Source organism: Cynoglossus semilaevis, chromosome 9 (genome assembly GCF_000523025.1).
Source record: "Cynoglossus semilaevis isolate Cse_v1.0 chromosome 9, Cse_v1.0, whole genome shotgun sequence".
Lineage (NCBI taxonomy): Eukaryota > Metazoa > Chordata > Actinopteri > Pleuronectiformes > Cynoglossidae > Cynoglossus > Cynoglossus semilaevis.
In genome coordinates, this window is record NC_024315.1 from 13,123,818 (window position 1) to 13,151,025 (window position 27,208).

At 40.6% G+C, this 27,208-nt stretch overlaps 1 protein-coding gene across 7 annotated transcripts in view; it reads left to right on the forward strand.

The window, feature by feature from the left end:
- Positions 1–27,208, forward strand: part of sorcs1 (sortilin-related VPS10 domain containing receptor 1) — a 129,522-nt gene that overhangs the window by 97,379 nt on the left and 4,935 nt on the right. For 4 of the 7 annotated variants that reach the window (XM_025058858.1, XM_025058857.1, XM_017035301.2 and 1 more), the window contains exons 12-27: positions 1,511–1,587; positions 4,325–4,416; positions 4,783–4,890; positions 8,384–8,501; positions 9,929–10,062; positions 11,559–11,672; positions 12,784–12,955; positions 13,631–13,817; positions 14,670–14,803; positions 16,450–16,576; positions 17,659–17,771; positions 18,726–18,839; positions 21,225–21,324; positions 22,054–22,159; positions 22,916–23,073; positions 24,303–24,528. In XM_025058858.1, coding sequence (XP_024914626.1) covers positions 1,511–1,587; positions 4,325–4,416; positions 4,783–4,890; positions 8,384–8,501; positions 9,929–10,062; positions 11,559–11,672; positions 12,784–12,955; positions 13,631–13,817; positions 14,670–14,803; positions 16,450–16,576; positions 17,659–17,771; positions 18,726–18,839; positions 21,225–21,324; positions 22,054–22,159; positions 22,916–23,073; positions 24,303–24,364 — 1,916 coding nt within the window. In that variant the 3' untranslated portion in view covers positions 24,365–24,528. Of the gene's footprint in view, positions 1–1,510; positions 1,588–4,324; positions 4,417–4,782; positions 4,891–8,383; positions 8,502–9,928; positions 10,063–11,558; positions 11,673–12,783; positions 12,956–13,630; positions 13,818–14,669; positions 14,804–16,449; positions 16,577–17,658; positions 17,772–18,725; positions 18,840–21,224; positions 21,325–22,053; positions 22,160–22,915; positions 23,074–23,212; positions 23,273–24,302; positions 24,529–27,208 lie in introns of those variants that run through there. The other 3 variants (XM_017035303.2, XM_017035302.2, XM_017035304.2) reach the window with 3 other exon arrangements.

The following is a 27,208-nucleotide window of genomic DNA, read 5'->3' on the forward strand; positions in this document are numbered from 1 at the left end:
ATTACAGTGGAATCTTGGCAGTGTGTAGCAGTAGTCGCATAAACACATGATCACTGCAGGTATCTGAGAACATGCTGCTGTCGCCTATAAAAAAAGTTATATGTAGTATTGTTTAAAAGCCCTAGGTGGCAGTATTGCCCCTTTTTATTTTTGCATTCTTATTTTTTTTAACAGTTAAAATCCAATATAGAGAACAAGAGGGTCTGAATGAAGCCTCTGTTTTGGTGATATATTTTTTTTATTACTTATTATTATCAGCAGTTGATCTTTTTCTGAGCTAACAGTTTTTTTAATTCGACTAATGTTCTTTTTAAATATTTGCCAAACGAAAAAAAGTATTTATTCAAAAACACATTATAACTAATTACCAACCTTTTTAAAATCATTTTTTACTTTTTGTGAAATTCTCATATCCACTATTGAGTATTGTATATCATTACAATATATAAATAATAATAATAATAATATATTTTTATTTTATCAGAATAGAATTATTTGTTTAGTATGATTGTTTGGTTTTTTTTTCTATTTGGGCTAACCCTAAAGCACATTCTTTTTAAGCATTTACTGTGGTAAATGTTCAGTAAATCTTTGGTTGCTAGATTACAGAATTAGAATCAGGATCAGAATTAGTTAATTGATCCCCTGAGGGAAAATGTTGACATAACAGATGCTCCTACAGGAAAGTAAAAAAAAGAAGTGGTAATTATAATAAAATAGAAATAATTAAATAAAATAGAAAATTAGATAAAAATAGAAAAAATGTGAGAAATCAATAGTAGCAGCAAATAATGAGTTGGTCATGCACCTTCGTACAATCCAATTAGTAAACCTTACTTTAAAAAGTCATGCAAACCAGTTGCACTTTTAAAAAAAGAAGTTGAGAGAACTAGGTGCCTCAGCTGTGGGTACGTGGTAAAATTACAGACATTAATATTGTTGGTAAAATGTTGGAGCCTTTCGGCACAGGAAGCACAGAAAAACAGGTTTGATGCCTGACACCAAGGCAAGCAGTTATCAAACCCTTTACTTTAGGACCGCTTTATCCACTCGTCTGAGGCGTTCCCACATGACAAATACTCTGATCATTGTTGGAAAAGTGTGTTTACCAACAGCAAAACACAGAAACGCCTGCAATAAATATATAGAAAGTGCTAAGCCAGGAGAAACGTCAGCAGTCACCTGTGTACAGGAATCAGACCGCTGGTGTAAATGTTATGCTGAGAGATGAACACAGCCGTACAGATTTATTGGTTCATTTAGGAGTATAGGCAAATGTGGCAGTGCACTGTAGATCTTCTGGGACTTTAAATTACAGCCACAGTCTCCAGCAGGCTGTAGGCTGCGGCCCCTCCCCGCCTGTACCCCGCTGCCTGTCTCTATAGAAATTCTCTCCTCTTGAACATAACTCATTTCCCACTCTTGCATTATGCAGTTTGCCTGTATCCAAAAAAGACTTGTGGTTGTTCATCATGTCTCTGTTCTCTCTGAACCTCTGTCACACCTTCAGGCTCATTTGGCTCAGAGTTGACAGCCGGCAATGTCAGCGTGTACATCACATCAGACGCAGGGAACACATGGCGACAGGTGAGCAAACTTTTTTTTTCGAACTGCACTAAACTGCGTCTGCTGACGAATGATCCCTGCAGCGATCGAAAAGATTCAGTGCTCTGTTAATCCTCTGAAGGGGAATTACTCAGCATTTAACCCGTCCAGAAACAGCAGTGATTAACAACGGACACAGCACTTTTTACCAGCATAGATTTTGGTGCCTGTTTTAACACAACACAGTCTCGACCAGAAATCCTCCAATGACATGACAGGTCCACTACGGAATGGGTTCAGAAACAGTACATGGTTTAGCTTAAGGGGCGGGGTGTGGAATTAGGGCCTTCTGCGTGTGAAGCAAACTCTGAAACCAATGCAAATTAATTCCTTTTCTTAGGGGCAGGTTGTCTATGTTTATAAAAAGTCAAAGGTCATACACGGTGGCCAGACTGAGCACAACAGATGAACTGAGTTCTTAAAAGGTCAAGCCTTTTAAAAAACTGTTTTCAAGATGTAACAAACAAGACAAAACAAATGAGACTGTAGATTCAGTAGACCACTGGTCATCAATCAGACCCACCAAACTGCCCAATCCTGCCCACGTCTGGGTTTCAAAAAAACAAAAAAAACAAAACATCAAATAATAATGTCTGACAAAAATTAGATTTTTATTACATTTTTGAGTGTCCAGACCTCAAGGTGACTGTTCAGAAAATTTTCGGCCCTCGGACAAATATAATCAGTGACCCCTGCAGAACTTTTTATACTCTTTACCACCTGAGAAAACATGGAGCTCTCTGAGTACCACCATGATGACCAACATTTGAATTCGCCTGCTCGTTCCACGTTCAACTTGCAAGTGATCCCATGATTTGTTGCTGCCAGTGAAAAAACACAGTTTGAGAACCACTGATTTAGACAATTTCCAGCGGATTACAATCAGCATTAACCAGTGGGACTCAGGTGGGCTATGGTACAAAGAGGTTGAGGTCAGACCTGGTCAAAATCTGAACCATTTATCACTGTACAAACTGATAAATCCAAACATGCAGCAGCATGAGGTCAAAGTTTGTTTCCACCAAATGTGTTCTGCAGCAGGATGACGACCACAACTACAAAGACTTCGATCGGTGGCTGTTTCTGTCTGTGTCTGTCTTAAACCCATGAGCAGAACACTGGGTAATTCACTTCTTTGGTACAAAGTACTTTCTTGAGTCCTGCACACACACTACTGAGCTGTGTTTTTCTACTTGGTGTACAATCATAGGCAGAGTCGTGTCATCTTAAATGGACATTAATGGAAAACCCTGCATGTGAACAGGCTGGTAATACAAACCACCGCTGCTCCATCATTTCCTGCACTCAGTGGTTGTAGCATTTTTAGCCTTTAGAGCTGTAGGAGCTCATTCTTCCGAGTGTCATGAAGGCAGCAGGAGTCGGCTGGCCGTGTTTCTTTTCTTTTGTCCATTCCTGAATCAACTAAATTGTTTTTTTTTTCATTCCTTTTGTTTGTTTTGTTTTTTTATGCTAATATTTTCTGCAAAATTAAATATAATTAGGCTGTTGACAAAGAGTTAATTGTGTAATTAACAATTATTCGAAGACTGTGAAGTAGACCCATGCTTAGTTAAACACTCCAGTGGTGTTTCACTCCACCAGCCCCTCTGGGATCAACGCCTCTTGTCCAATCAAATTACTTAGTCAAAGCCAACCATTGTTTAAAAAGTAGATTAACACATTATTTCTATTTTCTAAGACTAAACATGTTGTTCGTAACCAGCAGGAAGTAGTGATGCACTTCCTGGGCCTAATGAAGTGAGATAATTAATGCAATCTAAGTGACTTAATTGAACCTCGCACTCAAGTCGTTGCCTGTAAATAGACCCCACTTTGTTTTCATTAGAGGAGTCAGCTGAGGACAGAGGGAGTGAAGGATCCAGGTGAGGAGAGGGAGGGTCTGGGGTCTGGATGTAAATGAACACAAATTTGGAAAATAACACCGTCCTGTGGTCCCAGTACTCTGCTCCCAGCTGTGGTAGTGATTTGATTGGATTATCCCATCAAAGCTACTGATACTGATTACATTTTTCTTTTATTTAAAAAAAAATCAGCATAATTTTACACTAGTTGAGTTTTAACAAAATGTGATTTAATTCATTAAACCTTTAATTTAAAAAATATTCAATTAATATTAAGCCTTTTGGGTATGACAAAAAATATGCTAAAACTTTAGCAAAGCTAAGATAGAGTTTTTCTTCTAACTTTTTAACAAATTGTTAATATTATTTACATTCTTATACTTTAAATTATGTTAACTAAAAAAACAAATTTAGTTTTATTCAATCAGTTTTGGATTTTTTTTTTTTTTTTGGCTTACATTTTGTGATATCACATTAGCATGTTTGTTATTTTAGAGCTAAGCTATCAGATTTGACCTTAGCCAAGTTGTATGGTCTCTTCTTCCACCACTGACATCACTCAGTGAGTTCCATTTGTTTTCTTCTGGCTGGAAGAAAAATGAGGTACATTACCACCACCTACTGGGCTGGAGTCTGTGCATCAGCATTACTGGTTCCCTAGAAATTAGGGAACTAAAAATGATGCAGTTAAATTTGTTTATTTTTTGCTTTGTTCTGTTTGCAATTAATGCAACACAGCACCAATACAAACTAAACCACCATTTTATCCAAAGTGATACAGTACAATCCAAATTGACACTGAGCATGTAAAAAAAAAAAGTTTGAACTAGTTCCCTTTCCCTTCTGTGTCTTTGCAGATCTTTGATGAGGAGTACGCCGTGCTCTACCTCAACAAGGGAGGTGCCTTAGTGGCAATAAGACACACTCCGCTTCCCATTCGACACCTGTGGTGAGTCATTATGAAGGAGACGCAATTTGTCACAGCATGACTAGCTCCCCCCGGAGGAAGCCTCAAGTCCTATAAGTTAGTCAGACAAAGGGGGGAATGAGTGCCTCCTATGCCTGAGCGGCTGACAAACATTACTCAGGAGCTGTGGAATAATTGTGCTGTGACGACTATCGTTCCGTTTCACCCCGATGGAGGTTGTAATGAGAGGAGCTACTACAGCACATCAGCCCTGCAATGAATATGAAAGAGAGATGCTAAACGCCACTCAGGGTCATTAGCTTGTACACACGGTCGATGGGTGGGGGCATCGAGGTGGGGTAGGATTAGTGCTGTTCCCCGGTGCAATGGTTGTTTGTGTTTTCCCAGGTTGAGCCTTGATGAAGGACGACAGTGGAACAAGTACAGCTTCACAAACACGCCCCTGTTTGTCGACGGCGTGCTCGGCGAACCGGGCGACGAGACTCTCATTATGACGTAAGTGACAAAGTGTGAACTTTTGACCTTGCAATTAATGGAAACGTGTATGGGTGTGTAGGGGATTGTTCCTGGTATAACTATATCCACGGGAACATTGTTGTACACGATACTACTGTTGTGGGGACATTTTGTCCTTGAGGGGACAGTTTGTCCTTGAGGGGACACTTTGCAGGTCTCCACAGGATGAGAGAGTGTTCCTTGGTCAAACATTTAGTTTGGAGTTAGGATCAGAATTAGAATGAGAATTAGAATTATCTTTCATTTTGTTTTCTCACGTTTATTGACCGCACCTCGACTGTTTGATTGTGCGAATATTTTCTTCCAAGAAACCAGATGGTTTGTGAGAGTTTTGACTCCTGTAAGTGAGGAGGTCGTGCGAATGACGAGTTTTTCCAGAGCAAAACTGGTGCATTCTTACATAAGAGAAAAAATTTATTTAACGGTGCTGCAGGCTGTGTCTCATCCCACCTTCATACTGTCTGGTTTATCTTTCATGTGGAATAAGAAGAGAATTTTCTTCAGGTGCATCCCATACCAGAAGTGTGTCTGACAGCTGATGACTTCACTGAACTTCACTGAAAAAAAAAAAAAAAAAAAAGGAAAGGCAGAGAAATTTGACATGAAACTTTGTTCTGCAAAGTTTAAACAGAAAAAAAAGTGGAACAAGCATGAAGGTGTTTTTTTAATGTTCTGAGCGAACAGATTTACACAGGCTTAATTTATGTGAAAGCCTTAGAGCTGAGGAGTGTGTGCATGGATGTGTGACTGTTTGACCCAGCAGTATGTGCAGTGATTCACTGCCATGTATGTCATGTCATAATAAATAATAGTTTGAGTGACAGGCACATTGACAGCCCCACTGATGGTGGCGTTGGTCGGACGGAGTGGGGGTGGGGTGGGGGGGTGTACAGACGCTCAGAAACGGTTGAGTGAGGAGGTGGACAGAGGGACAGAGCACGGATGACGCTGTCATGCCTGCGTAGCAGAGCGTTCACGTCCACTCAGCTGGCAGACACACCATTAGTTTTCATGAGACCATCATGCAGTGTTTTCTTATCAATTTGTACTGATTTTTACAGTAAGTGCCTGTCACGCCCTGCTGCCTCTGCAGCTAATTGACAGATTGATTGTGATAAATACGCTGTGGTTAGAATGGTGGTGTGTGTGTGAGCGTGCATTGAACACAACCACTCCATTTAGCTGGAGACTGAATATGAATCTGTTTAGTCTGGTAACCTTGGACTTTCTCTGACTCTTGCTAAAATAGGAAAAAAAAATTATGGATGTTGTTTCTTATTAGAGGAATCATTTCATAGAATAATGTTTTTCTGTCAGAACATCCAATTGTAAAAAATAAAAAAAAGCGTGATTGACAAGAGGTTTTTTTTTATAAAAGCAGTTGTTCTTGTTGTAATTGTTTTTACTAGTACACATTTCAGGAAGGGACAAGGGAACCCTCTGTTAGAGACCTATGTTAGTGGAAACATGGAAGAACAATACTAATACAGTACAGTATAAATAAATAAAATTAGCTTTTAACTCTGTATACATATATATATATATATACAGTTCTACATATATAACTATATATACAGAATTTTGAAAAAAATACACTTCATGTTCAGAATATTTTTTGAAAAATTCAATTTCACTAAATATGAATAAATAATCATTTATATCTAATACACTTTTGTTTGCATGGAAACAAAGGCAAATGCATGGACTTGTTATTTATAGTTAATTATTATTATGATTACACTGGTGATGATTGTACTGGTCCGCCCCACGACAGCTAATTAGGTTGCATGTGGCCCGTGAACCAGAATGAGTTTGACCCCCCTGCTCTACAGCATCATAGTCATAGCTTTGCCCATACTTTTGTTCTGTACAGTGAACAGGAACTGGAGCACATTAGCTTTTGACCAAACTCTGAACAACTGCATGTGTGCAACCGTGTCACTGAGCCACTGTTCTACACCTGTCAGTCTGTAGTCTTCAGTATTTTCTTTATTTTTATAAGAGTTGACAAAACTGCCTCATTATCATCATTATCATGACAACAGCAGCAGCACTACAACCTCATTATCATGACAACAGCAGCAGCACTCAGTTTGAACCCAGTATGGGTAGAAGTCGGAAGACCACAGTGTTCCACACTGTCACCAGCTGAGATGAGCAACTGAGACAGATGAGAACCAATGGCTGACCTCTGTCAGCAGCCTGGATATGACACAGAGGTTCAGAGTTCATCTTTATGAAGATCAGACCACACAGCACTGGACTGTACTTTACTGGACTGGACTGAACTAAACTGGACTGGACCAGACTGGACTGTACTGCACTGGACTGTACTGCACTGTGCTGTACTGAACTGTACTTGACTGTACTGTACTTGACTGTACTGAACTGGACTGGACTGGACATGAACTGAACTCATGCAGGATTTTTAATATTGTGTGTGAGAATGAATCATGTGTGCTGCTAAGGTCTTTAATTAATATTTTCGGACGTTGTATACTGGTGTTCATTACTCGTCCATATTACATTTTAATTGCTTTTAATAATGAACCCATTCTGGGTGGACAGTTGTAGTTTCTGTTAACAAGAGGAATATTTATGAGAGGATAGATCTGCTCACACACTGATTTTTTTTAATCTTCTTAGTCAAGTGGAACAAATAGGGAAAAACTCGTCCTTATTGAATCCCTCAGGCATTGCTAATGGATCGTGGAGCTCTACATTCCAAATCATGTTCATCTTCTCTCTGCTGTGGTCTGCTCTTTCTCCGTTTTCAGAAAACATTATTAACTGTCCTAAAGTACAAGCTTTTTCTCCAAACTACCTTGTTGCATTAGTCAAAACATAAAGTCCAAAATAATATGAACTGTGGCAACTGTCGCCCCCTTCTGTTTAAATCACACATTTACTTTTTCTTTCTAAACTGATTATAGGGTTTTTTCATAGTGGAATTATTATCTTAGTGTCTCTCATAAAAAGAGTGAGCTGCTCCATAGAAGGGGTCACCTTCATGATGCTCCAGATATTAATACAAGACAGATGTGAACTTCAGACATGGGTGATTTGTCTACACACACACACACACACACACATCCTGTTGGTTTGAAGACACATTAGAGGATCATGTTTCTGTCTCTCCATCATTGGATCCTCCAGGGCAGGTCTACTGATGCTCCTCTAGACCATCCCAGAGGCTGGAGAGAAACTTCTGGTCAAACACAATCTGAAAGATTATATATGTTGTTGTTTTACGTCCTGTGGTTCTTAAGGTACAGTCATAATGAGCAGTTTTAAAAGCAGTAGCAAACTGTGTTAAGTGGAAGAAAGGGTCTGAATGTGTCGTTTTCTTAAAGGTTTCCCGTGAACAAACCTCCTGAGTTTGTTTATCACTGGTCATGTAGGAAGAAGTCCAGTTTCCTTCATCATGTTGGTTTTCCTTACCGTCTTCTTCATCGTTCTCATTCACCTGCAGGATATTTGGCCACGTCAGTCATCGCTCAGAGTGGCAGCTGGTGAAAATCGACTTCAGGTCCATCTTCAACAGGAGGTGCACAGATGCAGATTATCAGACCTGGCACCTGCACGACCAGGTAGAGTCCAACACAGCAGATGGGTCTGTTGAGTTGAATTTTCCGAGCATACCACTAGAGAGCACTCGTGTACCACTGGTGGTACCCACACCACAGTTTGAGAACCACTGTTCTAAACAAATGAAATCAACTGCATGTTGTATGGCGTCAGAAGACTGTAATTAGACACTGAGACTTCTGATGACTACCCAACACACCCATTCCCAGCCTGGTCTGGTCCGACTCTGAGTCACAGATTAGAGACTGTTCCTTTATTCACGGTTCAGTCCTGTAAGTCCATTTAGACTCCACATATGCTCAGAACAGGCTAATGATTTAGACATACATTCACAGAAACAGAATATATATATATATATATATATCCTCCAATATGTATATATAACTGTCTAAGGACACAGGCAGTTTTTAGCGTCTCACTACTGACACCTAATGCACGAAGGCAGAACTTTCACTGCTCATCGTTTAAATTTTGTCCTGGAACTGATTTATTTCAGCTCCCTGTCAGTGGCCAGCAAAAATAAAAACGTTGGTAATTACAGTAATACTTTTTAATTTATATAATACCAGTGTCATTTCCAGAACACTTTTACTGACTAAATACTTTTACTTTAATATACTGTATAGATTTTTCAATTACTGTATAGAGTTCTGGAGCAATAATTAGAATACTGACTAAAATGAAATCATCGGTCAGTTGACATGGAGGGCAGTAGAGGTAAATCATCATGAAAACTTTTTTTTTCAATTCAAAGTATTACCTAATGTTGAAGTATGGATTTGAATGTTTCACTATACACATTTCTCATATACGGTATATATATGTGAGTGTGTGTGTATGTGCGTGTATATATACTGTATATATGCACACATATGTTTGCTTCAAACTTTTTTCATTTTGTAAATAATTCATTGATTGTAAGAACTCAATATTTTTAGTATCTCCCAGCTTCTTTAAACTCACATTTCTGACTTTTTATCCTTACATTTAAGTTTTAGGAGGAAGTTTTCTAAAAGTTGTATGTTTTAAATTTACTGCATGCAACAAGAAGACAAGAACCTCAGTTACTGTTACTTGTTTAGACTTACAGTAAAGTCAAGTCGACTGAAGCTTGTATTGACACAACTCCCCAAATAAAACCCCACTGCAGCAGCAGTAGCATTAGCATTAGCTCCCATTCCCCAGTGTGACACTTGTGAGGCACAGTTGTTGTGTTTAGCACAGCAGTCTACAGAACCAGGCCCACGCAGAGCTGCGAGAGGAACCACTGCAGAGCTGCTCTCCACAAACAGTGGGGTCCACACACGGCTGGATGCATCGTGTGAATTATTTATGGCACAGAGTGGAACAAAAGCTGCTCCTTTTGCAAAAAAAGAAAGATAAAAAACAGAACTTTCTTTTTCTTTCTCTTCTGAATCTGGGCCCACAGGGTGAACCCTGCCTCATGGGATTGAAGAGAATCTACCGGAAACTCAAGTCGCTCTCCAGGTGCGTCATGGGAAGCATGTACGCTGCGTCAATGACTTCAGGGCCCTGTGAGTGCAGTGAGGCTGACTTTGAATGGTGAGTGAACTTCTTACTTTGTCTTACACTCTTTACACAGAGTTCTATTGAAATCATCTCTAAAGTATCATTGAAGTCTGGTTGGTTCTATCATAACGTTCTGTTTGGAGTGGCCATCAGAGGGTATAACCTACAGAAGTAAAAAGAAAGAAATATGCTTAAAATACCATTACATGTACAGTGCAACACAAAACCTTTTTGACAGGAGAGCTCAACTCAAATAATTTAATGCAATAAAATAGATCTCACTGATTGGTCGACAGTAATAGAGGAAATTATTTAGAATTTATACATTTTCCCAAGTGACTTTTATGTGAAAATATGTTCTTTATATATATATATATATATATATATATATATATATATATGTCTTGAACCATAGAACACATAAACTCCTATGATCATTGGATTCTCAAGTGTCCAATGGTGTGTATGGTTTGTCCCTGTTATCAAGCCGCTCTACTCCTCAAGCTGGCATGTAGCTAGCGTGTAGCTAGCTAGTGTAAAATGGACTGGGTTTTGACAGGAAATAGGCGGTAGGAGCACACCAACAGTTATTCAGAGAGCGTATCCTGTGCTTAAAACATGGTCATTGATAATATTCAAATGTAACAATTATGAAATGGTTGATAAAAGTCAGAAAACGTTTTTTGCAGCATTGTCTGTGAGTCTGTAAAGGACATCCCGCCCCAAAAGCTAATGCTATTTGCTGGGCCTATGCATGGAGAAGTTTGGGAAGCCCTGCTCTAATAAATGTACCTTTTACTAAGTTGTGTGTGATCAAGATCTTTTCGAACAAACTGTATTTTAGTAAAAATGACGCTTTGACTCTTTATTCTCTCTGGTGCAGAAACAAAAGTATGTTCACGTCTCTTGGCATCCTCTCCTGTATTAACTCCAAGGTTTCTTTTTATTTCCCTCCCTCTTCTCTCTGTTGCTTGGTTCCCCTGTCGTCAGGTCTCTAGAGTCTTAGTCCTTGGAATCAGCAGCATCACAAGCATAAATCAGCAGAGCTAATAGCTTTCATTAACAATCACAACAGTTCTGCATCTGTGTGCATGTCTCACTAATTGGGCCAATTTGTCCCAATCATTTTGGGGACACTGTGCTGCTCTGCCTTTTTTAATTTGTAGGACAAACAACTTGTGGGATGCGTTTCAAAAGGAAGAAAAAAAATATGGAGCCTGGAGCAGTGGATGTACCTCAGCTGCAGTCATTAGTAAAAGCAGGTTATGTTAATGTTTAATCCTCTCAGCTACGTTTCATCATCAAACATGTCCAATCACCTCTGAGTATTCTGTTATCTCCTGATGGTTTTCCCACCTCAGACTCAGAGCCACGTGTGAAGGAGCTCCCGGCTCTTCCCTCCAAATTGATTTTTAATTCCTGACCAACAAAGCCTCGGGAACTTTTGCATCAGACGGCTCCGCTCGTTCCACATTTGTGGTTCCTGATTGAACAACTGTTTCTCTGTCTGTCTGCTTCCATCATTACAGCGATTATGGCTTCGAGAGACGGACCGACGGCAAGTGCACCCCCGCCTTCTGGTTCCATCCGTCATCCATGTCCAGGAGTTGCACCACAGGAATGACTTTCCTCAACCGCACTGGGTAAACACCGACCTGGGGCTAAAGTGGAGTCCAATCAGTCTCAGTAATCGGACTCTAATGGATAGTGTGGTCCAGTTCAATAAGTGTGGTTTAGTTAGGCTGATTACCGTAATTCGTGGAACTAAAGCTCTACTTTCTTTGTTTTTGATTTTCTGTTTCTTCATCATTGTTGCAGTGTTCACCAGAACAAAATGTCGTCTCTTCAGCAAGTAGCAGGAAGTAGCAAAAACAATAGAATAAAAAAAAATGATGTCAAATAGAAATATTGTATAGCAGTGTATTAGTAATTGGAATATACTACAGTACCACACACCCTACGTCCACAATGCTGCTTTTTTATATATAATTTATATTTATAATGTGCTGAGCAGCAGATCGATAGATAATAAACCAGGGCTATCATTTTCAAAAAGCAAGTGCTCCTTTATTACAAAATATATGGTTTGACTTTTCTGTTTAGGATATACAGGTTCATACTTTATGCTCTAAATATTCCTTTGAAAAGTAAGCACTCACAATTTACAAGATCTGAAAATAAGGTGCTGCTTTATTACTGTGAATTATGGTAATCCAAAAACAGTACTGAAGCAGCTGTAGTTGCAGTGTTAAATCAGCAGGGGTGACTTGAGCTACTTGATTTTACTGAGACTGAAGCACTGAAACGTCACCCTTATTAATGTGAAGGTTGTTTGATTTGTGGTTTTTTGAAGTAATAATTGCCATATAAATAATTTGTGCATCTTTCATTTATTTCACAGCCACCACACACCTGTCACTGACCGGTTCCTGTGAAAACATAGATAGATGATGTTTATAGAAATGAACAGATGATTCATCCATCATCCCTGTGCTGTTGGTGATAAAACATTCACAGGTGATGAATGTGATGAATGAGCCACAGCTGTGTGATACAGTCAACATGTGAGAGCGGTTTGAACTCTCGTACAGAGACACAGTACAGTCACGTGGCGTTTTCCACCAGTGTTTAATCAGAGTCAGGTTCTGCTCTGTTCCACTTGCAGAGGCGCTTCACTGTCATCATTCGACTTTGTGTCTGTAAATAAGCGTCAATCCACCTTTCTCTCTCTCTCTCTGTCTTTTCCACCTGCAGCTACAGGAAAGTTGTGTCCAATAACTGCACAGCAGGGGTCAGTGTGGAGTACACAGCCAGGAGGCAGAAGTGTCCCATCCAAGCACCCCGTGGTCTCTACCTGGTCACCAGTGAGGGCGCTCTGACCGCCACGTTAGGCAGCAATGTCACCTTCCTAGTTTTCCTGGAGGAGGTTTGACTTTTGAACATCATTTTATTCACTACGGTTCTAGAAAAAAAAATGTAATTGCAGGGAATATATTAATTTTTACAACAGTTTGCATTACATTACTCAAGACATGCTGTACGTTTTAAGCAAACATCCATCCATCCATCCATCCATTGAAGGGGGGGGGTCAGGAGTAGATAGATGGAGCGTTTGTTTGAACTAAGATAAATGACATGTTAAAATAAAATGCTAAAATGTTTTTATCATTTTCTACACCATCTAATGGGGAAATGTGGGTACAGCAGGGAAAAGGCAGAAGTATAATGATAATATAAATAAATTATACAATTGTGAAAAGTTTGGCCAGATTAAAAAGCTGAACGGGCTGCATCCAGCCCCTGGGCCTTAGTTTGCCCATGCCTGTCCTATGGGAACCTAAACTGAAAACAAATATTTAGATATACACCTGCTTTCTTTACCTGTTGTGGTTAAATACCTTGCATTATTTCTGTCTGAGCACTGGAAGGTTCCATTGACAACTTGCTAATTTTCTAACAGCAAACAACATGGCAGGGGACAAACAAACTTTACTTGTTAACTAATTTTGTTTTTTAGATTTTAAAGCTAATAATTAAAAAATGTAAAAAACAAAAAATAAAACAAACCTGCGGTGATGCTGAAAGTTTTTCTTGTGCACAGGGAGACAGCGCCAGGACGAGCATCACGCTGGACTTTGGGGACGGTCACGCTCTGACCTACTCTAATGTGAGCTCCATTGAGGACGGAATCAAACACATCTACAAAACTGTGGGGATCTACAGAGTGACCGCCACTGGGGAGAACAGTCTGGGCTCGGAGACGGCCACGCTCTACCTGCACGTAACATGTGAGAGGATTACTGCAGTTTTTACCTTCACAAACGTACATTTTGTCTGGAGTGCACCATCTAGTGGTTCAACTGAAAATGTGGGTAATTAAATAAAAAGCTGAAATAATTTACAATAATTTATAGTTATGTTGCAATGTTTGACCAAATTAAAAAGCCCAATTGACCCAATTCAGCCCACGGGCCATAGTTTGCTGCACTCTATATCATCTACCTTCAAAATTACATTTTACTCTCAAAAAGAGAGCTTCTTTGAAGTGTTTACTTGTTTAGCATTAGTAAAAAAAAAAAATTTATTCCGAAAAAAAAAAACGTTAGTTCATTTTCAGAGTTTTTTTTGCCACATCAACCAACATAAAATTGCTTTGTACATTTTTTATACCGCCTAAAAAAACATTATACGCGGAGCTCAAATAAATGCTAGCAGGCTAAAACAAATCCAACTAAACTTTCGCCCCAGTCAGCATCTCCAGCACCGCTGTAATCACCCACAGTGCTTTGCAGTCCTGACCACCCCCGGGTGTATTTACTGCGGTGACAGATGCAACAGTCCTGACTTATTGATCAGGGAGTATCGTTGCCCCCTCCAATCTGTCAATCCTCGGTGCCAACCGTACCAATAGAGCCACCGCCGGCTCAGATGTGCCAGTAATGAAAAATAGCACACAGATGGCAGCAGTGCTCCCAGAGCTGGAGGGAAGTCTCAACAAACTCTGCAAATCCTCCCCTGCAGTCACTGCAGCAACATGTGAACAAACTCTCCCTGCGTTCTCTCCTCAGGTGAAACATAAACGTCATCGCTCAGTGCGGTGATGTCACCGTGTGATGGTTAACCCCTGTGTTTCTGAGCAGGTCAGCTGGAGCACATCCATCTCTCCGCCCCCTTTGTGGCCGTGAGGAACAAGGAGGTGAACCTGACTGCTGTTCTGTGGCCCAGCCAAGTGGGAACAGTCACCTACATCTGGTGGATCGGAAATAACACAGAGGTACGGCACACTCAGGGCTTCGCTTCTCTGCCGCCTGCTGGATGTTAAGTAGGTTTCTGGAACTGTTTTTGTGTGGAGCTAAATTTGAGCCCAGGTTTCAGAACCAGAAGGTGGTCTCGTTAATCAGGTTTAATGAAACCTGCGGGCCGCTCCGACTGTTACAGCTACAGCCTTAATTACTGAGCAGAGTGTCCTCCCGTGTGCTCCCCCCAGTGTCCACTGGTTAATCAAACTGGAGTGTTCCACATTAACGTGGGAACACCTGAGTCCAACACTGCAACACAACCAAAGACGAATTGGCATCTGTTTATACGTTCACAGCTGCTGCCAAAATACACTAAAAATAAACGTCCCTCACTGAACACTGGGGGTCGCTCAATACCAACTTATAGGCCTGGTACTGTAAGTAACTGATATTGATGCTTTGGTCCTCTTTTATGTATTTCATGCAGTTTTTATGAATTTTACTTTATTTTTTATATTCTTTAAAAAGCAGAGTTGTAAACAACATCATTAATAATAATAATAACAATGATGATGATGATGATGATGATGATGATGATGATGATGATGATGATGATGATGATGATGATGATGATGATGATAACATCATCAGGAGAAAATGTTCAGTGTAGGTTAGACATGATCAGTCTGTGGAGTCTAAACATCCACAGCTGCTGCTGTTCCACTGGACACAAGTTCCACAAGTTTTTTTTTTCTTCCTTTTCGTCTTCTCTTCTTCTTCGCCTTCACACCTCTGACGTGATAACAGCTCCAGACTAATCCACTGTCACTCAGGTTCTAGCCACTGTTTACATGACACCATGCAGCAGCAGCAGCCTCTCTGCGTCCCAGTGTTGCCCAAAGTAATATAGTCGGATCAAGACCAGTCTGATTCCATCTATAAACTGATCCAAAAACTCTGGCTCAGAGCTGCCCCTAGTGAGCACATCACACTTAAATTTCAGAAGAGTTCTGTCATACTAAAATAACTGGTGGAATTTTACCACATAGTTGTAGAATCTGATTTGTCTATCTAAATATTTAAAGATCACGTTTGTAACCAGGGGATTCCAGGATCAGGTCAGTCCCCACTGTCAGATTAGCGTACTCTACTCCAGTGCAGCTGAATTAGAAACCTTTTCATTCTCATCACAGTCTCACAACTTCACCAAACAACTGCAACGTGAGCGCAGACCCCTGGAGAAAAGTAACTCCACAGTCTTCAGGTCCTCGCTGTTTGTTCAGCAACCAACAGGTGCAATTTTGCACTTTTGGGACAGCCGCCGCGGCCGGTAATAAACCATAGAAGAATTAGCATTTGTAGATGTGTGAGACCAAAGGTGAGGTGAGTAATGACAGGACGTCTCTGCTGCTGCCGCCCTGGGAACTGTCTGCAGGCTGTGATAACTGTTTGCAGCTCAGAGGACACCATGCTGCAAAGCAATATTTGTGCACCCATGCATGCAAGCGCACGCACGTGTGTGTGTGTGTTTGGCGGTGTGCCAAAAGGCTGACACTTCTGTAGTGTAAATAACAGCAATGCAAGATGTTAAGCAGCGTTCTCTGGGGACGCCCAGACTCTAGGTCTCTCTGTCTCCATCTCCCTCACCTCCGTATTCTTCCTGTCCCTCTCTCTTTCCCAGCAGCCACTAATCACCCTGGAGGGGAGTGTAGCGTGCACGTTCTCCCGGGAAGGCATCAGTAGTGTCACGGTGCAAGTGTCCGCGGGGAAAACGATTCTGCAGGACAGAAAAACCATCGCTGTCCACGGTGAGCAGCAGTCGCTGTGGCTCCGTCTCCGGTGGGATTGTGGAGCTGTGTAAATACACGGAAGAGACGAGTCACGACTGGGCCTTCTCTATCACACACACACACACATACAGTATATACAGTGTATATATAAATATATATATATATATATATATATTTACAGTATCCTGTGTACATCTTTACTTGGGGATGAATTCACCTGAGGTTCTTCATGTCTTTCACATCACTAACTCCCATGTGTTGTTGTAAAGGTCAACACTTTACAAATGAACTCTGTTACTAAAGGTCCAGTCCGTGACATTTAAAACAATTTACTGCCTGGAATATCGTAGCCGTAAGTTTGTCTTATACAAGTTTAATTGATATAAAATCAAAATTTTAAAGAAATGTGAGGATATTTACACTGTCGGTGAGACAAAGTCCCTCTAGAGCACGCATGGACAAACTAAGGCCCGGGGGCCGAATGCGGCCTGTTCAGCTTCTTAATCGGGCCCGCCAAACGTTTCCAAATTATATAATTATTTATATTATCATTAGACTTCTGTCTTTTTTCTGCAGTACCTTTGTTTCTCCAATAGATGGTGTAGAAAATGATGAAAGCATTTTAGAATTTTAGCTTTTATACATGACTTTAACATCTCATTTATCACAAACGCTCCGTTTATTTGCTCCTCACCCCGCCACCCCATTCAATTTTCGGATCATTGTGGCCCGCGAGGCTCCGGAGTATATATGTTGTGTGCGTTAAATAACCTCGCTTTTTAAATTACACATTAGTTCATTTTTTCAGTATGAAAACATTAATAGAGAGAATTAACCACATTTCTGTCTCTGTCATGCTGCTCTGTGATAGGCTCAGAGCAGTCAGCGCCTCAACGCTTTCAAACTTCAAAAAGTCCAAATAAGCCTTTAACATTTGCTTTGATGAGATCTGAGATGATGTAAAAGTCAGACATGGGCACGATGATGTAACGGCTCTGACAGAAACAGATTTATGGCGGAGGCTGAATCTGGAGTGTGAATGATGTGTTTTGTGACAGATGAAAACTCACATCATCTCTCTCATGTTTACCTCCCTGCAGAATATTTCAAATCTCATCTGCTGGCCTTTTCATCAAACCTGGACGACCACAACCCTGATGTGGCGGAGTGGAGGCTGGACGTGAGCCGAGTCATCAAGAGCTCTCTGATCCAGGTACGGCTCTCCTGGGTCTGTTGGGGGAAACGGTGTCTTTGCCTCAGATAAATGAGGCGCTCACACAGACCTGTGTGTGCATCTTGACCTCCCTGAGGCTCCCACACATCAATCTGACATTTATTGATGACGAATGTCAAAGCAAAAGGGGGACGAAGGAAAGAAAAATATAGAGTGGACGTTCAGGACGACGACCGTCTCCTGCACGCAGAGCCTGAGTTCAGCGACACAAGCTAATCACATGGGAGTGGACAGAACAGTTTAATATCGTCAACGTGTCTGCGTATTAACATTAGGCTTAGCGCCAAGAGCTCTGCGACACACACACATTTAAACATAACTCTTTATTATTCTTACTTTATTCTGCACAACACTGCCCCCATGATTTCCAGTGGTACTGCTTCGTTTCGCGAATGAGTTGGAGAACAAATCTGAAGGCTCTCAGACAATGATTTCTCTTTTTTTAGCATCAATCCCGTCCTCTCAGAAATGAATCAACTGCACTCTTGCATCATACAATATTTTCACGTTGTTTGACACACAAGCTCACAGCCAGCTCCGTCGACTGTCAGTCTAACTGTCAGCTGTGTTGTTTTATTATTGACATCCATCACAAACCACAACCACCTGCCTGAGAGGCAGAGTTTGAGGTAAAAGTGTGAGGAAAGTTGAAGCTGATAAATGGACCTGATGAGTGAAAACATCGTTCACATTAAGCTCAGACTTGAAATACCGCTGTGATAATTAAACTCTTCATGGAACAATTCACACACACACACACACACACATATATATATATATGTATAAATATATATGGTCTTCAGTAACTGCCTAATAGATACAAATATTGCGATAAATATTCAGTTCATTAATCTTCCAGGGTTCCAGGTCCCACACATGTCTCCAGTTCTCAGACTTCTCCTTTTACTCTGGTTTCTTCTTGTTTCCCTGCAGGCCACAGGGGTCAGAGAAGACCAGCTCCTGGTCACTGTTCTCCCAGGTCTGCCAACCACGGCAGAGTTTTTCCTCCTGCCTGACAAACGGTTAAAGGATGGGAATCTAGAGCAGGTACCAAAACCCTGGCTGATGATGACACAGACGTCTCTCAGTCCGTGTCTGTGTCTGTGTGAGAGTCAGTGACTGCGTCAGTTCTTTATACTCTTATTCACCCATCTCACCAGTTTGCTTCACTGTCTCGCTGCCTTTTTCTGGCACGACTGTGAACATACATTCCTGTTTCCTCCAGCAGATGGCAGCATAGATCTACCGACTTATAGTCTGTTTTTTTTTCTTCGTTTTTTAACCATTCTTCTATGGGGCTAATTCTAGAACACGCCTGAGGAACCTCTGCAATGGTCTCATCAATAAGAGCTGACATGTATTAACAAGTTATCAGGGGGAATGACTTTTTAAACTCCACACATCCTCCCTGCAGAACACTGAGGTGGGCTGGGAGGGGCGAAACTGGGGGAGCGCAGGGGTGAGGTGGAGGGTAGGGGGGGGGAGAGCAGAATGAAGAAGGTAAAGTTGTTCTGGTTGATGATTTCACCTAATCACTGCAGCTCCACCGTGGACCAAATTAGCTCCAAGCTTCATGGGAGAAAGAGAGGGGGAAGAAAGAAAAAGGAGGACGGGGGGCAGAGAGAGAGGGGGGAAGTAGAGTGAGATTAAGATGAGGAAGGTGGGGAGAAATGAAGGGGAGAGAAGGGGATGGAGGAAAATGGTTGAACTTCCTGTCTGCTCCACACAGTCTCTGTGTTTACTTTATTATTCACCTCACCTTTATCCACATAGTTCTGTACTTCCAGACCAACATGACAAGTCGTGCTTATTAGAATAATCATCTTATTTTACACCACATCTCCCAGCCTGAGGATGCAGACTGGGTCTATTATTAGCCAGTCTTGTTTAGCTTTAGCTTCACCAAGTCACAAAAGATCTTCCAAAAGCAGCAACAACTGTGTGGTAGTAGAGTCATCGCTGGGTGTGGAATTAAGCATATAGGCCACGCCCACCACAGAGGCCACGCTGTTAATTTAACAAACCAGGTCATTAAGATAAATGAAGCCTGAAACAGAAACAATTCTTATCTAATGATTCTCTTCACACCTGTGTGTGCGTGCCTGTGTGTTTGTGTGTGCGCAGATCACACTAAGACTTCTAGGATTGTTTACAATCACTTCACTTCTCTCTGGGATTTGAGCCCAAGGATAGAGATTCATAATTAAGGTGAATGAATGGAATAATCACCAGAGGGGTAGAAGAAGTGGACGAGAGAGAATGAGATTGGATTGAAGATTTCTATAGTTTACCTTCAGGTCAGAGTAATCAGCCTGATTTATTCTCTCTGACTTCAGAGAGTGAAAGGTGGCGAGGAGTGGGGGAGGAGGAGGGGGGTAAACAAGAAGAGTGTTGGTTGGGTGCTAAAAAAAATGTCAGTATTCTCTTCTTTGATGAGTAACATGCAGAAAGAATGGAATAACAATTTCATCTGACCAAAAATGCCATGCTAAATTTAGGAATTTTCTAAAAAATTCATTAAAATATCTTTTCTAAAATTCTCAAAATGCTTTAACTTGATGAAAAGATAGAGATAATAGCAGATAATAAAGAAATTGAGAAGGAAATGTAAAAAAGATTCAAATTCTTTCAACGTCTGACCAAAAATGACATGGTAAATTAGGATTTTGCCCACAGATTTGCCCACTCATTCGATGAGAAACATGAAGACAAGATGAAATCTTGAAAACATTTTTGCCAAAATATTTCATCATTATTTCTCAACATCTGACCAAAAATGAAATATTAAAATTTTCTGAAAGATTTAGAACACTTTTTTTATTTAGTTCATGCTAATGTGGACTGGATTGCTTCAGTGACCAAATTCTGCATGCTCATAATACTGTACATGCGGGGCAATTGTGTCACTTCTTGAGGAAGACGTTGTTGCAGTCCGTTGAGATGGTTCCCCTGACGTAGACTGTGTTTTAACTTTCGCCCGTTGAGAGACACCATCCATTTAGCGACTAACAGATCATAGGTTTTAATGTGGTGTGAATGGCTGTCTCTCTGTGTCTGTAAACATGAACCGAAGAACTGTCCAGGGTTTAACCCCTCCCTCACCTGATGCCCTGCCCCCCTCACACCGCCATGAAAAGGATAACATAGTAGAAGATGAATGAGTTTTAGTTTTGATTTCACTGCGTAGTTCTTGGGTTGTTTTTTTTTTTTTTTACAACGCCCCCATGTGTGTTTGAACAGCCCCGTACCTTCAAGGGCAGCTGATGTTCCGTACTGTATTCTCCTCCAGTCTGATAAATTGGTCTGTTCGCTGCAGAGATTGATCAGGAGTCTGTGATGTCAGGCAACACAGAAGCAAAGATGGATGAGACGTGTGTGGTCTGTTGCTGACCTTCCTCTCAGGACTTTCTTCTTCTTCTGTCTCCCCAACAGCTGTCGGAGGTTCTGCTCGGTGCCTTGAATCAAAACCTGGTCCAGTTCACGTTGAGACCAGAGGTCCAAGTGACGGTGTACGCAGCCCACCTGTCAGCAGGTAAACAAAACCAGATGCTCTCTTTGTCCTGAGCTCTGTCCACAGGAGTCTTTGAAATAAAAAATGAAGTAAAGCAGCTTTATTCGAAGTCACAGACGCCACCACCTGATTTAAAGTCTGAAAATCAGCTGTTTTACTGCTTTACTCAGTAGTCAGGAAAACATTTAATAACTTTAAATCCCTGATTTTCCAGATGGACAACAGAGACTATTTTTAATACAATTGCAATAGTAACTGTAACTTAAATCACTGTCAACACTGTGAGTGGAGCTCATGTCCTGTGACCAATGTGCACGAAACCTGAAGTGTCTGCTGCAAAAACATTCATCAGTTTATCAGATGTATCCATGATTTATGATGTCACTGCTCTGCTCAGCCACTGGGCGGCTTAGGTTCTGTAACTTTGTTGCTTCCCGACAACTAATGACCCCAATCCTGTGTCTGATTGGCTCCCCCTGTAGCTACTCATTCAGAGAGTGAGCACCGTTACAAGTATGTGTGCCTCTTCCTAGTGGGGACGCTGCTACTGTCCTAGAGAGACTTATAAGATAAAGAGTAAGAGAAGTCCATACTACTGAACATTAAAACGATTCACCCACCATCCACCAGGTGTCACCCATTCTTTTCCATCGTTTATTGCATGTTTGGACACTGGCAGGCGCAGATGTTCCACTCACAGCCCCTGGTGCTTTTCTCTCTGTCTCTCCCTGTGTCTGTCTCTGCCTGCAGCGCCCCTAGTGGACACCAGCGAGAACCACAGCGGCTCGGCCATGCTCATGCTCCTGTCGGTGGTGGTCGTGGGTTTGGCTGTGTTTGTCATCTACAAATTCAAGAGGTAAAGTGTTGGCCGAATGTCACGTCTGCGCACAGAGTCGTCACCATGTACGTGACGGAGCTGGTGAGAGGTGTCGAGGTTTCTCTGACAGCTGGGTAAACAGAGGTGTCTGCAAGGACGCAGCGGAGGAGGCCTGATAGATGCCTGTCTCAAACAGACACACACACACTCACACACAGTCTGATTCTCTTGGCAGCTCTCCTTCGAAAAAGAAATGTCAGTCAGCTTTCAGACAGTATCGATATGAAGACCTTTGAGCAGCAGAGCGTGACCTTTGAGAAATGTTAAAATATGTCTCCTAACCAAGGTGCAGCATCAGGGAAGAAAAGGTCACAAGGATTCATGAAGATTTAGCGACCGTGTTGGAGAGAATTAACAGACTGTAATCAGATTTAGGGACTGATATGAATCTGTGTATCTGGAGTTAACAGCACAACAGATAAGAAAAGAAGGAACATATATACAGTATATATATATATATATATTGTGTTTATTTGTTAATATACCTTGTAATATTATCACATTATTATAATCTAATAATAATAATTATGGTGATTATCAATAATATTATATAATATAATATTCATTATTACTATTACGTTTGTTATTATGGATGTCCATGATGACATCATCTAGTCTACAGCAGTAAAAACTAGGCTGTCTCCCCCTCACTGACCTCCTCCCACCCCTGTGCGTGTTCTCCTTCTCCTCTGTTCCTTCTCGCTCCCTCTGCCTAACTGTAAGTCTTTCCTCAAGGAAGATCCCAGGCCTCAACGTCTATGCGCAAATGCAGAATGAAAAAGAACAAGAAATGATGAGTCCAGCTGATCCAACGGAGGCCACGCCCAGCTCTCAGCAGGACCTGGTTCACTCTTTGGAGATTCTGGACACAGAGTTGAACTCACGGCCCATTGGTACACACACACACACGCACATACATTCTTGTTTTCTTCTTCTCCATGCTTCCATGCTCATTCACACCAGCGTTTCCTCTTCATCAAAACTCATCCTGTTTTTGTTGTTTTTTTGTTTTTTTTTTCCCATGTTCCTCAGAGATAATGTGGTCGAGTCAGACTCACAACGGCAGATAAACAGAGAGAGGAGGATTGGAAAGTATGTTGGTATTTATTTAGTGAGTTCAACACCTATACCTATGATCAGAATTTTTACATCTGTAGTTCCCACAGAACACTGTAGGTGGCGTGACATTAACAAGACCTCAGACCAACCAGTTTAAGACTTTTTATTAGTGAATTCCTAATAGTGAGACACAGAATTGACCTTCATGATTGACTACAGATTGATTGATGTCTTATTTTTATTTACCACTTTAAGATGTTCAGTCATTTCTCTCTTAATTATGCAAAAAAACTAAAAAAATTAAACCTATGGGATTTGTTTTTATTTCAAAATTATTTAATTCATTTCCACATACAGCTGTATTTTGTGGTGCAGTGATTGTTGTCATGAAAACGACTCATATCATCATAAGTCACTTTGACCATTGATCACAATCTTTTTGAATATCTAACCAACCAATCACACGATAGCTTAAAATATTTTTTAAAGGAGCGCTCATTCTCAATAACATTAAACTGCGTAGTAGTAGTTAAAAAAAATATAGAATGGAAACATCTGGATTGCGGGCCATGAATGTAACCAGGCTGAATCCACTGAATCTGTTCCACCAGGTTAATTGGATTGAATATGCCCCCTGGTGGTCTTGGGTGGCAGTAATGTTATTGTTGAGAATGAGCTATTGATGTTTCAGTTGTTTTAAATAGGGATGTCCGATATTAACTTTTTGCTGATATTCGATATGTCGATCGAATATCGCCTAATTTACCATTCCGATATCAACCGATACTGATATTCAGCCGTTCGCCCCCAAAACTGAAGTTACCGTCACAGGACCCTTCAGTGAAACCCAGACATTGCGTTATCGAGTTTTCATTATCGGAGGAAAAACCGATAAAAATTCTATTACCGGCATTATATATTTATGCTAATATCCGTCACCGATATTATCGGACATCCCTATTTTTAAACACTTTTTTATGATGGATAAAACTTAACAGTTGATTCCATGTTTTTGAGTCTTACCTCCTGCTGACAGTGACCCACTGTTTTTTTTTCTCCTCAGGATGTATGAAACCTCATGTACATGTGAAATTCTCCACTGAACTCCCAACATATGTTGTCTGACCTTTGGACTGGACCCGGATTCCAGCGTCGTCATGGAACAATTTTTTTTTGTTTCTTTTCCTTTTGTAACCCTTGGGGACACAAAGGTTTGGAGCTTTATAAGAACCTGTGCATGATGGACCCTGAGGACACGAGCTGTTCAAACCAGAAGGAACTGTGTACAGGTATTTACTTTTTGTTCTTTTAACCAAACTCATCGAACCGTTATTTACAAAGACCTCCGATACAGACAGGAGCAGCAGCGTGAAGTCATGTGGGTGAGGAAAGGTGGGGGGTTCTAACAGGGTGTTGTTTTCGCTCGTGTTCTGTACGTGAGGTCGGTTCTACAAACCTCTAACAGCAGCGGTGTATTATTTATTCATGCAAATATACTTTCACGGAATATGTTACTGAAGTGAATGTCACATTTGATTTGTAAATCATGAATGTCGATGTTAGAAGTTTGTGTATTTTAATAACAAATGTCAGACTAAACCTATACAGTAAATGCTGTTATAAATAATGAATAGGATTTTTTTTTCAATGCTTTTGCTCCATCGTCTCAAAAAAAAACAAACTGATCTATGGCACAAAACATCTTTTCTACTGAAGGTCCTTCTCTCTGCTGCTCTGACTTCACCGGGAAAAAACACAGGGTTCGGTTTTTGTACATGAGTTCAAACCTTGGTCTCACTTCTTCAGCTGGTCATCGTGCAGAGGAGTTTGTAGAAAGTTCTTTGGGGAGTGTTTGTTAGAATAACCGTCACGCGTTCGACACCGTTCACACAGAGCTAGTCTGGTTCCTGCACTGCTGCTGAGCTGGGTCGGAGTACAGTGTCAGGTACTGTGTGGGCTTAATCTTGGAAAAGGTGCTGCTGCAATACACATTCAACTCATCACCAGACAGCGAAACAAGTACCAAAGGACCACTTACAACAACTGTACCAGGAACTATTTTTTTAAGGAGGTGGATTGAGTTATTTTTATTTCCACCACTCCTTAGTACTTTGAAGATTATGGAGATTAGTTTTTAGTAGTACAACATAGGTCTGACCGCTCAGGTCAATTCGTATTATTTTTTTAAGAATGAATTTATGAAATACTTAATTTTCAACCCCCACCTCTAAAACGGAGAGGACAAAAATAAACAAATATATTTATCCAGTATTTGAATATATGTTAAAGTTTTTTTGACAGACAAAGAAGATGGAACTCTAAAAAATATATATATATCAAAATTTAGAAGTCTGCAGCAGATGCAGACTCAGAGTGAGCAGCTGTCTGATTCAGATGGGGGAGAGAGGAGAGGGAGGGGGAGGAGGGGAGAGTTCTGTCGTAGATGTGAGGGCGTAACAAAGCTAATATTTTGATTATTAATAATCAACGATTCTCCTGATAAAATGAAATCGCAGCTCTCAGACTTAGTTCCTGGTTTCTACAGTGGAAATGCAGACGGTGCTTGGTACTGTTTGTAGTTCCTGCTTCCCTATCATGGGGGTTACCGAGAGGTTAAAGTGTCAGTCGGACTGAGAAACAGTTCCTCTGCGGTAGAACCTGACAAGAACCAGTGAGAACAGAATGTGTGTTTTTACAAAATAAATCTCGTGGTAGACTGCCAGCACAGTCGCCCCCTAGTGGCCGATGCATTAAACTATGGCTCCCTTTTTTTTAATGATTCCTTGGTTGGTAACGCTAACCTTAACAATCAAGGATGATCAAAACAACTTCACACAGCCACGATCAGAAATATCTGAAAAACGAAACAGTCACTACGGTAGGAAAAGGGGCGGAGCAACATCTAACAGCCAGGAAGTCCTGGACTTAGAGACCTCTGTGGTTCCACAGTCCAGAAGAACCGTGATAAAGAAGCAGCAGTTTTCTGATTTAAACACGCCGCTTTCCCATTCCTCTCCCTCTCTCAACAAACATCCTCGCCTTCTCTTCCATGCAGAATTAGCAAGATTATTATTTTTGTAGAGAAATATAAATAATAACAAAAAAAAGAGTTTTAATACCGTGTACAGATTTTATATGAGAATGGACGGTTCAAGGTGTTCTCTTTGGTTCTGGTTTGACCTCAACTGTGCCGTGTGTGTAATTGTTTTATGCATTTACAATCATATTTATTATGAATTGGAGAAAAAAAAGTCTGTTAACTGTGTTCTGGTTTTCTTACAATATTTGTAAAAAAAAAAAAGATGTATTTGCAAAAGTAATATTCAACCTATAAAGAATGGAAAACATTTGTTGTCGGCTACTACATTTTCCGCACACTTTCCCAAATGATGTCACAACACACAGAACACCCAGTCTTCTTTTAATAAAAAAATTAAAGAAAAAGGCTAATAAACTGCATCATTAATTTTTCATAAAATTTTAAAAATCAAAGACAAACACAAAGAAAAAATAACATTTAAAAATTTTTTTTGTCCAAATGCTCTAATTTGCAGACAAGATAGATTTGGAAAAAATGTGGCCAAAGCATTTCATTGAAATTTTTCAATATCACGAGAAAATGCTAAAAATAAATAAATAAAAAGTCCCAAAAATACCTGAAAGACACTGCCACGCAGTAGGTGGCATTTATGTTCCTTAATGCAGACCTCTAGGTTGGCTTAAGGGGAAAAGAAGAAGACAAAACGACACTACAAACATGAACAGAAGTCAGGATGTTTTGCGACTGTGATTCATGGGGAAGTCACGAGTGAGTTTTCTGTTAACTTATACCCAATAAATGGCATTGTAAGAGTTTTATTTATTCAGATCCCTTCTCCATAGCAAAGTAGGCCGGGTTTGGTCATGAAATTCCCGGGCTGAAAAAGGAGCCCACTCCGACCCTGCATGTATATATGTATATATATATAT